This window comes from Kwoniella bestiolae, chromosome 5 (assembly GCF_000512585.2).
Source record: "Kwoniella bestiolae CBS 10118 chromosome 5, complete sequence".
Taxonomy (NCBI): Eukaryota; Fungi; Basidiomycota; class Tremellomycetes; order Tremellales; family Cryptococcaceae; genus Kwoniella; species Kwoniella bestiolae.
Genome location: NC_089245.1, coordinates 191,405 through 204,424, shown reverse-complemented (window position 1 = coordinate 204,424; position 13,020 = coordinate 191,405). Strand labels below are relative to the sequence as shown.

The 13,020-nt window shown below is 48.2% G+C and overlaps 7 protein-coding genes across 7 annotated transcripts; 1 reads left to right on the top strand and 6 right to left on the bottom strand.

Annotated features, from left to right (window-relative positions):
• Positions 1–84: 84 nt before the first annotated feature.
• Positions 85–1,044, bottom strand: I302_106476 (uncharacterized protein; the record flags this gene model as incomplete). Its single annotated transcript, XM_019192879.1, has 5 exons — positions 85–216; positions 275–408; positions 498–608; positions 680–848; positions 949–1,044. The coding sequence occupies 5 exons, from the start codon at positions 1,042–1,044 to the stop codon at positions 85–87; spliced, it is 642 nt and encodes a 213-aa protein (XP_019045876.1).
• Positions 1,045–2,300: 1,256 nt separating this feature from the next.
• Positions 2,301–3,367, bottom strand: I302_106475 (uncharacterized protein; the record flags this gene model as incomplete). Its single annotated transcript, XM_019192880.1, has 6 exons — positions 2,301–2,395; positions 2,452–2,533; positions 2,676–2,858; positions 2,993–3,004; positions 3,087–3,143; positions 3,221–3,367. 6 exons carry the CDS (start codon positions 3,365–3,367, stop codon positions 2,301–2,303), a joined length of 576 nt encoding a protein of 191 aa, XP_019045877.1.
• A 496-nt stretch (positions 3,368–3,863) lies between these two features.
• I302_106474 (pyruvate dehydrogenase complex dihydrolipoamide acetyltransferase) lies at positions 3,864–5,942 on the top strand (the record flags this gene model as incomplete). Its single annotated transcript, XM_065870284.1, has 6 exons — positions 3,864–3,936; positions 4,074–4,279; positions 4,473–4,874; positions 4,990–5,203; positions 5,291–5,365; positions 5,434–5,942. 6 exons carry the CDS (start codon positions 3,864–3,866, stop codon positions 5,940–5,942), a joined length of 1,479 nt encoding a protein of 492 aa, XP_065726356.1.
• Positions 5,943–6,256: 314 nt separating this feature from the next.
• On the bottom strand, positions 6,257–6,649 carry I302_106473 (uncharacterized protein; the record flags this gene model as incomplete). Its single annotated transcript, XM_019192882.1, has 1 exon — positions 6,257–6,649. The coding sequence occupies one exon, from the start codon at positions 6,647–6,649 to the stop codon at positions 6,257–6,259; it is 393 nt and encodes a 130-aa protein (XP_019045879.1).
• Positions 6,650–8,208: 1,559 nt separating this feature from the next.
• I302_106472 (uncharacterized protein) lies at positions 8,209–8,685 on the bottom strand (the record flags this gene model as incomplete). Its single annotated transcript, XM_019192883.1, has 1 exon — positions 8,209–8,685. One exon carries the CDS (start codon positions 8,683–8,685, stop codon positions 8,209–8,211), a length of 477 nt encoding a protein of 158 aa, XP_019045880.1.
• A 561-nt stretch (positions 8,686–9,246) lies between these two features.
• Positions 9,247–9,900, bottom strand: I302_106471 (uncharacterized protein; the record flags this gene model as incomplete). Its single annotated transcript, XM_019192884.1, has 1 exon — positions 9,247–9,900. One exon carries the CDS (start codon positions 9,898–9,900, stop codon positions 9,247–9,249), a length of 654 nt encoding a protein of 217 aa, XP_019045881.1.
• Positions 9,901–10,613: 713 nt separating this feature from the next.
• On the bottom strand, positions 10,614–11,015 carry I302_106470 (uncharacterized protein; the record flags this gene model as incomplete). Its single annotated transcript, XM_019192885.1, has 1 exon — positions 10,614–11,015. The coding sequence occupies one exon, from the start codon at positions 11,013–11,015 to the stop codon at positions 10,614–10,616; it is 402 nt and encodes a 133-aa protein (XP_019045882.1).
• Between the last annotated feature and the right edge of the window lie 2,005 nt (positions 11,016–13,020).

Here is a 13,020-nt window from a genome sequence, read left to right as displayed (position 1 = left end):
TATCTAAAGAACTAATCTAAATGTAAGATGTATGGTGGACTCAGAGTACGTTTCAATAATCTTCGATCACGACGAAGGCGAATTCTAGGGCTTGGCATCTGGATCCTCATCTACCACTCCAGCTACAGGTCCCCTCTGGGATCCAACGGGATCAGCGAATGGGTCAGAGTGGGAGTGGGCATCGTGGTCGTAGTTCAACAAAGAGGATTTCCACATCTGCGAGATCACATCAAATCAGCCAAATTACCATACGAGCGGAAATCATTCAACTTACAGAATTACCCCGTTTCATACCTAGATAGACCAGGTATACCGTAGTGACCGTAAGAATTACGAAGCCTATCCAGAGGAACGCGAGTTGCGCTTTAAGGTCTCGGCAGGTGGATTTGAAGACTTTCTTGGCGAGGGCTACGTATATGCAGGATGAAACGTCAGCACCCCTCAGCCATCTACCACAGCCTGTTTTGTCCCCTTAAACAACACAACACTTCACTCACCAATGGCATCCGGGTCGGCAGTCTCAAATTCCGGCAAATCAAACAAATCATCAATATGTCGACAGATCGCTCGGTCCGCACTGGTGTATTTGGTGGTATCTGCGGCTCCAGCTATAGTATAGCATCAATTAGTCTAAGTCTTAGACGATATGTAAGAGTACACCCGAGTGACACGAACGTACCAAGCCAGAAGATCCACAATAATCCACTTATGCCCGTCTCAACACCCACACTTGCATATTTCGATTTGGCGGCTCTCAGAACAACTAATCCGAAGAGAGCGACGAAGGTGAAGATCCCCACGAAGGCGTCGTAGGTGTAAGTGGAGCTTGAGTAGTTGATCTTACGGGTCTACTTCTCCAAACAAGATCACATCAGCCTCTGTACGTCATAGACAAGAGTCGAGAGTACGATGGGACCCGGTTGAGGTTGAGGGAGAGGGAGAACTCACGGTATGTTCCACATAAGCTGAGATACCCAGTACGACCAGTCCGCAGACTACCAGTAAGCCGTTACTTGCTAGATTTATCTTGAGGGGTGAAGGCATGATGTATGTGTTCTGATATTGTATGGTAAAGATAAGATGGTACAATGAGAAAGAGGTGTATGAGTATTGATCGTACCACCATGCACCTTAAGTATGAATACCCAGCCTCTCACCAGGACATTAGAAATGACGCCTTACCCCTCCGTGCCGTGCGAATGACTGTACCTCTACCGCTCGGCGGCAGAAAGGGCAAATGAAGCGAGACATTCCAAGGAGAAGCCCCCGTATCATATGACATACCTCAACCTCCAAATCCACTAACTCCAAGGGGTATCTTCCAACTTAATTTCAAGAACTAAAAATAGCCAAGCCACAAAACAGAAACAAAAGATACGAGCACAAGGAGAAAACAGCGTTATCTCGGCCGTTTTCCGTTTTCGTTTTGCGATTTTGCTCCCTCTCGTCAGGTACCTTTCGGTTTCATTTGCTTGGAATTTGGTTTTGGAATGACATAACGAGGCGATGCATGGTCCGTCATCAGACATTGCCGTTGGCTTATCCGCAGGCTCCGCTCCAGCACAATTGCGGATGTGTACCGTGGTGCCTGAAGAAGCAGACCCAGGAAAAGGTATCCACTCGACTCGACTTGACGGGAATTTGATAAGCGATGCAAGCTTAACGACATGTTCACAGAGTACTCGTACGGTCCGGCATCTTGAAGGAAGCGGCCGAAAAGCAAATGTACAGTAGTGTATCAGATGTTTACGATACGCGTATCTGTGGAATGTTAGTGCTTACTCCCCTGGCGAAGGTGGGACCGCAGATGCTATCTCACCGGGGATGTGAGTCATCGTGTTTTCAAGGTAATACCGCGCCGTGACGTATCTACGATGCGGAGGAAGTCAGACTCGGATCTCACGCGATCTCTGATCATGGTATTGCCAAGGGAACCGATCCCCATGTATTGCCGGCAGGCAAAGGACGCTACAAGTACATTTTGCCCTGCATATTGACGCTTGTCGCGCATGACCGAGGTGTTCAATAGGAAGCATTGGAGCGGCACCCGAAGGCTCGCAGATATCTACCTACCTGTGACTGTACGAGATCGACAGATTTTGGGATACTGTATTTGGTCATATCAGGAGCCATGAGTCTCCCTGACGGCGCTCAAGTCAGATCTACATGAAATGATATTGCAGACGTCGAGGAGTGTCCCTCTATGATACAATTATGCATGATTGCCTAACGCTGGAAGCAAAAACACACACGTCGGATACCCTGCTCAGGAAGGCGATACTCTGGATATCGGCCCTGGTCTATATACCTTCGGGTTTCGCTACTTTCCTCTTTTCTCTCCTGCCCGTCAACTCATCTTCCATCTCCTGGTACGATACCGGCAGTAATGGGTTACCTGCGAGCATCGCATCAGCTAGCCATCCCTTGTTGCTCTGCGAAAGTTTCACGTACCAGCTTCCGACACCGCATACATCACACCCAGTTCGTTAGCTGCTGTGGAGAGGTAGTAACTCCTTGCGTCTCCTAGCGAGAGCTGAAGGAGAAGTAGTGACAATGGTCAGCGAAAACAATCTTTACCGTCCACTCAGTGGCGTGGCATGCAGAGAGGATAGAGAAGCATAGCACAGTGTCGGCATACACATGATATATATACATCGAGTTTCAATGGCACTTACCACTCTCGCTTTCACCAAATCACCCAGCCTGAAGCAATCCCCCATCTTTATCTTATCCCTCTCCGTCAACCGTATATCACCTATCCTTATTACTCCCTGGAATTCTTCGCTTGTCTCGGGCAGAGGGCGATCGTTGGACGTGGTCAGGGTCAGATGCGCTTGTTGAGTGGTCAAACGGGATATCTACGCATAACCAGATGATCAGCAAATGTCAGCTGACTTCCGAAGCTTGTTTCCCTTGGATCGACGCAACGATTGTAGGCTACGTAAGGCGCTAGATCGAAACAGGAGCAGTCGAGGAGGTAGTCGTCACTCACCGTTCCAATGACCTATGAGATTGATGTAGACATGACTTAGCGTCTGTATCGCGTTTCTCACTGTCGTCTCAAAAGCTTCTGAATAGAGACTCACGATAGACCCCACCTCGGGCGTAGCCCCACTTTCCTCTCTTCCCATCACGCTGACCACCTGTTCAATGACCTCAGCTCGTCAGCTCCGATGAAATCATGAAAGTTTTTTTCCGTTCGAAGCCATAGATCACTCACCGATCCGTCTCTCTTTGGCACTCCAACTACACTAGCTAGTATCCTACCGTTCAGCTCATAACATCCTGGTCCGCACTGAGGTAATGGAGGAGCGATAAGGTGAGAAGGTAGGGGTTGGCCTGGAAGAAGTACCGTCGCCGATGTCATGGTGGAATGGTGGTGACACAGAGGAGTCAGAGTCTGAGAGTTGCTAGTAGTGGTGTGCTCGAAGACTGGAGGGTTGTCCTATGAGTGATGAGATGAACTAGTGCTAGGTCTGGTATGATGATAATGTAGCAGCAGGGGAAGTAGAGTTAAATATCATAAAATGAGGATGAGGATGAGGGATGATCACCTCCACATCTTAATCTGAAATTCATAAATACCAGTCAAGAGCGGTGACATCCGCTTGACCCCAACGTCTCCACGTGTTGATCTCGGGTATTTCGGTGTTTGAGTGCATGTGGCTCTCGGATGAGCTGAACTTGAATGGACGTTATACGGACCGCCTTTCACCGTCATGTTCCCCAACAACACTGAAAAGCAAAATCAAACATTTTGGTGCGAGATCACTACTATCTACACCTAAAAACATCATCCCCTGTCGCTCATCTTATCCCTTATCCCTAATCCCCCATCCTCAAGCAGAAGAACAGTAGGCAAGATGATGTCCTTTGCTCAAGTGGCCAAGAGATCAGCTTCGGCTGGTATGAGAAAGCAGCTGCTCGTCTCTCGATGTGAGTGATCCTTCTGGTATTCAAGTAATGAAATCAAAGAATGGTCAATTGAGCTGATCATGGCCGTTGCACTTATCCTTATTCAACTATCTTCTACTACTATTTCAATTGACGCCACCATGTACTACCCCGATCAGCCCTCCGAACCTCCGCCCCTTCCTCGGCTTTGAGCAAGTTCTCGATGCCAGCCATGTCGCCAACGATGACTGAGGGTGGTATTGCTTCCTGGAAGTTGAAGGAGGGAGACTCGTATTCTGCTGGTGATGTCTTGGTGGAAATTGAGACTGACAAGGCTACGATCGATGTTGAGGCTCAAGATGATGGTATCTTGGCTAAGATCATTGTGAGTGTTCCTGCAACTGCCGCTGTTTCGATTCGAAGACATTACTTCAAATGCAACAACTGCGACTGGATCTCCTCCTTCCTATTTACATATCCATTCCTATCATGTCACGATATTCCCATTCATCTTAGCACCGCCATTTAATCCCTGTTACCAGACACACGGATGATGCTAACATACCACCATGCGACAGGTCCAAGACGGTGCCAAAGGAATCGCCGTCGGAACCCCCATCGCAGTCATCGGAGAAGAAGGAGACGACATATCAGGTGCCGACAAATTAGCTTCCGAGTCAGAGGGAGAAGCACCCCCGCAAAAGAAAGAGGAGGAAGCTCCCAAAGAACAACAACAGGAATCTAAACCTTCTTCATCTGGATCTGGAGAATCCAAGACACCTTCGTTGGGTACACCTAAAGACGAGACCAAGTACGGAGCTGGAAGCGCAGGTACCGAAGCTCAGAAAGTACCCGAGTTGCCAGGTCAAGGTGATAAACCCAAGTTCTTCGCTTCTCCCCTCGCTAGAAAGTTGGCTTTGGAGAAGGGTATCCCATTAGGTCAAATTAAAGGTACTGGACCTGAAGGAAGAATCGTCAAGGTGAGTTGCAGCTTCGATTTTCAACGAAAACCTTCAGTCATTGCTTAAGGACTAAACTAGCCAAAGTTTCTACTGGAGGAGTGTAGCTGCTGACATGATTCGCTTTGCTTCACAGGCCGATGTAGAGAAGTTCAAGGGCGGTGCTTCATCATCCGCTGCTACTACCCCTACTTCCGGTGCTACCACCACCCCAGGCAAAGCTGCTCCTGCTGCTCCTGCCGAGTACGAGGATATCCCCACCTCCAACATGAGAAAGACTATCGGTAAACGATTGACCGAGTCCAAGCAACAATTACCTCATTACTACTTGACCGTTGAGGTTAACATGGGTGAGTGGGGTTCCCTTCTTCTGATTGATGAGCGTCTACAATTGTAGGAGCAGGGGATCTTTGCTGATTACTTCGACACGATTATAGACCGACTGCTTAAACTCAGAGAGATGTTCAACAAGGCCGGTGAAGGAAAGACCAAGCTCTCGGTTAACGACTTCAGTAAGTCATTCTCATCTCTCGAATAGCATGATTGAGAAATTCGAGCTGATATCTCATCTCTTCCACAGTCGTCAAAGCCGCTTCCCTCGCCCTTGCCGAAGTCCCCGAAGCCAACTCCGCCTGGTTAGGAGACGTCATCCGACAATACAAGAAAGCCGACATCTGCGTTGCCGTCGCCACTCCCAACGGCCTCATCACCCCCATAATCAAGGACGTCGGTTCCAAGGGATTAGCATCCATCTCAGCCGAGACCAAGGCGTTGGCATCAAAGGCCAGAGAAGGCAAATTGAAGCCTGAGGAATACCAGGGAGGTACATTCACGATCTCCAACTTGGGTATGTTCGGTGTAGACAACTTCACAGCTATCATCAACCCACCTCAATCCTGTATCCTCGCTATCGGTAAGACAGCGACTAAATTGGAATTGGCTCCTGAGGACCCCAAGGGATTCAAGTCTGTTCAAGTTATGAAAGCTACCTTGTCGTCCGATCACCGAACGGTAGATGGTGCGGTCGGTGCCAAGTGGTTGAAGGCCTTTAAGGATTACATGGAACAACCTTTGACTTTTATGCTTTAGGGTGTAGAGTGGATAGGGAAGGAATAGGTTTCTAGGGTTTTCTCTCTTCTTGTTTCTAGTTCGTTACTTTTAGGTGCAACGCAGTATATATTGCACATATGCATTTTCATGATCATTGACTACTACGTACGCTCCCGAGGTTCCTCCCGCTCTCTTGGAGTACCACATAAACAGGAATTGGTTCACAGTGACAAATCAACAATGTGTATCCACATCATTCCTCCCAGACCCGTATAAGCCTCGTTCATCCCTCATCCCTCATCCCTCTTCTAGGCAAGTCGCCTAAGAACGACGAAGAGGACGAACGTCGTCTCTCAATTCAAACTACTGTACTGCCCCCTGGGATCCGAACCTTGCCTAGAGGTCAATTCGATCCCTTGAGAGCTTTGGACCTTTACCGCCGACATGCTTACTTTGCAATTACAGCATCTCCCAGAGAAGCACTTCACACAGCAGATAGCAGCAAGCAAAAGCCCGTTCGCGCAGGTACAGCCCTCCCCGAGATCGGAGGCGGATCGGGGCTGCGGGGTGTACATGAGGCCTGATCCAGATACAGGATCTGATGGTTGGGCCGAGACGAGTCGGTTGGTGGAGTTGTTTGCTGAGTTACCTCCTTGCTCGGATGGAGTTGAGAGCTCGGCTCGATCTTCGACTGTGGGCGGGTGGGATGAATTGAACTTGGTAGAAACGTTGGATTGGGTAGGCATGATGAATGATGTGGCCTTTGAGTCAGCAATCATATGAATAAGATAAGTTTGTTGATGCTCAGATGGAACTTACCAGATGATTTATACCCTATCGAACGCAGTATGGCTCACTGGGTACATGGCATCATATAAACCTTTGTGAAGGGTCTTCTTGGGAAAAAACAGCTATGCGTCACTTCCCACAAAGGTCGTCGAACTGTAGCGTTCTGGACCGTACTGGCTCGAGTTGAGGGCGAAAGGCGAAGCTACGATTCTGATCTTGAGTGATCGATCCTTTCAGACCTTACACTGTCAAAGGGCAAGGTTCATCACTGTGGTCATCGCGTCGATGCAGAGGAGTTATCGACGTTATGTTCGTCATCGCGCAGTGACGGCGGAACGATGCCAAAGCGAAATCAAGCCTGATTCAAAACATCGGTCGTCCAAAGATGAAGATTGAGTCTACATCACAATACCACTAAGATGATGAATGGTTTCAAACCTACCTTTAGTCAGCATTTTGAATGCTGGTCACTTGCTTCATTACCTCTGGTGCAAAGTGAAACTCACATCACAAGAGTACGTTTGCATAGTATCTGTACCTTCTCAACTACCAAGCACGGCAATATCGTCGGGCATCATCCTACCGTTCCACATCGACTGCCTTAGGCGTTATAGCATACATCATATCACAATATATAGAACCACCTACAATGCTGACCCTTCTCTTCCATATACCATATTGGAGTCCCTCGAAGGACGTTGCTCATTCGATCCCGACTGGATAATTATCGTTTCCGTACCCCGCGTTTCGCCATGTACACCACCTCAACATGGAAAGCAGCGGCACATAGAGCACACAAAACATGTACACTCGCATGCACATGATGCATCATCCTTTTCGGGGGAGACGTATACGGTAGTGGTCGTGGTGAGGTTGCCAGTAGTAGTGGTGGTGGGATCGGCTCGTTCGGAGGGGTGCGTTTGGGCGGCATCCGAAGGTGTTTGATTCGAGGTGGTTTCGTTTGCCATGATGGATATTTTGTAACTTATATCTCAGGTTGTAGGAATGGGGGTCCCAGGGTTCAAGGTGAAAGGGAGTTGGTATAGTTGAGCCTGGTCTCTGGTCTGAAATAGTCAGAGGAGCTTAGTACTCGCATTAACGGGCGGGCACAGCAAAATTTCCTAGAGATTCTGGACTAAAGTATAGGTTAAGCACAAAGGAAGTACAGTACTTGACCTTTCACATTCCCGACCCATTGTTTATGTGAGCTCATCTTAGTGGTTGGTTGGACACCTCGAGGATTCGGATGATGCTTCTTGTAGTTGCGGTAGGTTGACATAAGGAGCGATCATTCAGCCTGGCAGTGGACATACTGCAAAGTCGTGGAGATATTCACCAGACCAGCAGGAAGTCTGCCATCTAGGGTGCTGAAGACAACAAAGCGTCATCAAACTTTTCAGGTGTCTGTCTTGTCAAGAATTTTCTGACTTGAACATTGACAATGATATCCATATACACGCAAAGTAACCCGTACGTACGAAAGATGAAAAGCAAATATACAGAAACGGTCCTCCGATCAACCATCAGGGTTATCCCCATATTCTATCCTAGGGCTTTGGTATTGCGATTGCCAGCCCCTTGACACCGTACCACTACTATTCATCTCCGTAGCTTGATTGGAACTGGCCCTTCCCCAAGTCAATGCACGAAGGGAGTTGGCACTGAACGGTCCACAACAAGCGAACGTGAATAAATGTAGACAATCTTCGCTGATATCGGTCTCCCTGACCACTGTTCCTCCCCCCTCTTGAGGCACGCGATCACGTTGCGATTGCCCCTCTACAATGTGAAATCCCATGTTCAGGTTGCGTCTCGAGGGTGACCTAGCGCCCGAGCTCAGCCCTCGCGAAGAGCCGTTGGCTGTTGAGGAGGTACCGCCTCCTCCTGAGGCGGACGTGGAAGTAGGTGAACCTGATCTCGTTTGGCCATTATCGGTAGCTTTAGGGATCTGCAAGTACTTTGTATCGGCGGGGTGATCAGTCGTTTCGGCCATGATGAGTTCTTCCGTTGATGTTAATCAGAACAGAACGCTCTGTATGAAAATGGAAATGTTGATCTCCTGGAGAAAAAGCTTGGATTGGATTATATACCATTTGGCCTCAAGACTGCACTGCAGAATGACGGAGCGCTCTTTTGTGTATCCTTTGTTGTGTCCATGAAAGGACGATCATACTGCCTCTTTGAGCGAAGAGGTTTCGAATTCAGGTGATACATCTTCTCATCTACCATCTGACGCGATGATGCTCCCCTTTGGCACTCCCTTTGTGGCTCCACTACTGTCGGACCTTTGTGACTCGATCTTAAAAAAGGGGACGGTCGTGTCTGGATCGGCTGAGTTCAACAGCTAGTTTACAGTAGCTTTGCTGTGTGACTGTAGCTGAACTATGATACGATGGAAGTTCTCTTCCAAGCTCAATGTGACCCCCGTCGCCAATTTGAACGATGTCGTACTCAGACAATGGACATCCAGACACACTTTGTCCGCACATTCAATTTAGACATTCAATTTAGACATTCAACTACAAACGATAATCTATCCACCCTTGGATGCATACTAATCAATCTCTGACAGATAATCCCTTTTCTTCTCGTCGATCTTTTGTTGCTCCTGTTTTACCCGTTCTTTCTCTTTCTGCACCTCTTCACGCACCATACCACTGATGCTCCTTCGACCACCTGCGCTTTTGTTCTTCACAGATGATGCAATTGTGGACGATCTGAATAAGGGCAAGGATCTTGCACTTGACCCCTCGTTATTCTTGCCACAAGGTTCCGTGGCGGATGGTCCACTAAGATTACTTGTCCATCCGGAGAAACCCCTTATCCATTGACCGAAGAGCCCTCTTGAATCACCATCTTCCAGTGTTTCTGCAAGGTCATCCCTCGTCTCTGCTTCAGAAGTCGCTGAACTCTCCTGCCTGTGGGCATCCGCGTCCGGATTGATATGCCCGTGGGTCTGCTCACTCCCATGAGGATCAGCATCAGACACCGAGGGACTGTTCCGAGTAGTGTTCGAAGAGAGATCGTTTTCATGAGTGGAAGACCGATCGCTTGAAGTGTAAGAGTTATCTTTCTTAGGCGCAATCGGGCCTTGCATCTGAGCGAACTCTCGAGGGAAGCTCAGATCGAGGACGTTTGAGACAGCAGATTTGTGGGTGTTTGCCTTGGAGATTGAGTCCACGCTCAGGTGGCGATTGTCGTCTGCCATTTCGTCGTTGTTCATCTGGAGACTGCGGCGAGAGGTGGGGCGTATGAACGATTAAACCAATCCAGTCTAAAGAGTTTCAAAAGATAATGCGGAGTTGCGATTTCCTGTGGTGTATATACTTACCAATGTTAAGCTCACACAAAAATCAATCTCATTGAAGTCGTAACCCTTGTAGGCATGAATCTAAACCAAGAACGAAGACTACTCGTTCTTGAAGACGGTCTGGCCTTCTCTCTTCACGAGTCATATCGACACAAGTCTAGTCAAGCCCTTGAAAGGGTCCACGTAGTCCAAGGTAGATCGCACTTTTGATAGAGCCTTCTTGACACCCTGTTTCAAGTGAACTGCAACTTGGTGCCACGGCGTCCGTGGAAAGTTGCACCCATGTGATGTCATTGCTAGGTGGCTCCGCGAGGCCTTATCAACGCCGCGGATCCCATGAATCACTCACTCTGCTGAGCAGTCAAGTGACGGATATACTGTTCGTATTCATGATTTGATGAAAACGGAGGTGCATGATCAGATATCCTGTGTGACTGAGTAAGGGTGCAGCCAAACACCACAACTTGGAGCGTCGCTGAGGTATTTTCGCGTCGGCCGGCCGTGTCGGATCTGACATGCGTTCTGTAACGAAAATTGCTGGCGTACACCCCTTCTCGGGTCAAAATACCATCAGAGAAAAGATTAAAACGTATAACGAAATCACTGATTCATCACTCTTTGAATGAAAGGTACTCATCTGTTTTTCGCTGCCTTAGCCTCTTCCAATATTCCAATAGACTTTTGGAAGTGATCGCCCCATCTGCCGAGTTGCAGTGTGGCATCACCGATCCTTCACCAGAATGTCCAGCCTCAATATTGGTATCGATAGGTGTGAATCCTTCGTACGTACTGATTCCGGCGCCCGAAACCTCCAAGGATGGAGTGAAACAGCTTCCATAGTGATTATCGGGTGATTCTATACCCTTGTCGTCTGTTTCGGCAGAGGAATATTCTCCGAGTTCGGAAGAGAGGAGAGCGGGTGTATCGTGGGTGGTCGTATCGGAGTTCCTTCCATCTAGAGATGGGTCCGGGACTGTAGGATATGGAGCGGAGTAGGTAGATTGTGGTTGCATTTAAGAAAACTCCGTAGGGAAATTTAGATCCACTGATATCGTAGGTTCTTGCTCACCGCGGGTGGCGATATCGTCATGGGTCAGGCTAGCGCTAGAGCAGCCTTTTCCCTCACTATAACTCATTTGAAATAGGTTGACTGGACTGATCTGCGAGAGTGGTGCGACTAGGTGCTACCCGATGAGTATTGGATGCTGTTCAATCTGGATTAGGTGGGCGAAAGGACGGAAAATCATGTTACAAAATGGAGTTGTACTGAAATCTTATTGCCACGGTAACGTGCATATAGACTTTCAACACTTTCACCGAGACTCAAGCAGGTTTGAAGCAAGTTAGACAATTAAGACACCTACCTTTCAGCGACATCCCTTCATCTCATCCGACGTAAGTTATTGGCCTGTAACATGTTTCAAAACAGAACTTCCATGTCTTTGAGGTCCTTCCAGTAGGTGTTACGTACCGAGATTGAAGCTCTCAATCGCGCAGGATGCACGTTCCAGCGCTATCGAGAGAAAATGCACAATCATCAAGAGAAAAAACGGTGTATGCTCCGCGACTACTTTTAAATCGTTGGTCATTCATCGGTACTCCTGGAGATGTTCCAGGATGACACCCGGATGCATGATATCACTTCGCTTTGTACTGGAGCAAAACATGAGCGTGATCAATCGAAGGCACACTTGAGATACTCGTCCCGTTTCGCGTCTGCTTCGCTTTTTTGTTCCTCGTCCAACTTCGATTTGGAATCACGCTTTTGTTGTTTTCTTTCACCTCGACTGCGCAACCCTTTGACACTCTCCCAAGACGATCTCAGAGATCGCATGCTCGCAACCGATCTCTCCTCGTCCACCACAGAGACGGCCAACCATCAGTGATAACCCACAATGCCACAGACTCTGTCTTGTATGTACAAAGTGTAATTATATATCCCGCACCTTCCAGGCTACATCGCAACATTCAGTATCATGCGACTGCCCCCATTCCCTGTCATTCTTGTCAACTCACCTTGCATAATGAGACTATCCTCCGCATCGCATCTATCCAGCATGATCGTCTCACCCACCGTTCCATCCCAAGCACAACAAGGCTTGTTCGGTGAGATTTACGTTTGTGTCGGAGGGGGGACGTTCGTATATGATTTGCCCAGAGCGTGTATAGAATGACCATCTACATAACGTAAAGTGGCTTTGGTCGGTCATCTCGTTCCCTTACACAAACAACTCAAGTAAAGTACGTACCCTTCACCGGTAGATGAATCGTCCTCTCACTCATCCCCATCCATTAACGCGACATCACCATGATACCCGCTAATATTGACAGCATGCAGGTTCTCACCACTCTCAAGATGCCTGATGGGTCCCAGTGGAGCAGACTTGTCGAAAGTCCAGATATCGCCCTTGGAACAATTGCCAACACCTACAGAGTACCCCCCTTTGCCAGGTGGGGAACAGGACTGCCCATCACGGGGAATTAACGTTAGACACTGATGATCGGTTGCGCCGTCTGGTTGTAGTTTCACTTGAGGGGGGTCTTCTGTACTTGCTCGAGATAGATGGCTGATCCTGCATTTGCAATGATAGGGAGCAAAGCGAGTAGATGTAACATGATAAATTGGGCGATACGGTAGAGAAATCCTCGGGCACCGAAAGGTCAAGCGTCAACGATACTTGGATCAATCCACTCAAGAAGGTTCTCGACAAGTTAGTTATGTATGGCTTGCCGTATTGACAGGTATTTGATATTGCCAACCATGCGTTATCCCTGATTTCAGATTCAGGACAGAGAAGTGTACTCATCTTTCCATCGAAAGCAGGCAGAGTAACCCCCGGCATGCCTGAAAGAATACGAGAACCCGAATCAAAAGACAGGACAACAAGCCATCAGCATGTTGACAACCCTTGACTCGTTGATGCAGATCTCCTTCATATCCCCGTACACCTCTTGAATCTATGCAAGAAGAACAGAGACTCCAATCAAGTTTTGACATTCCTCCATTCCTACGCAGAT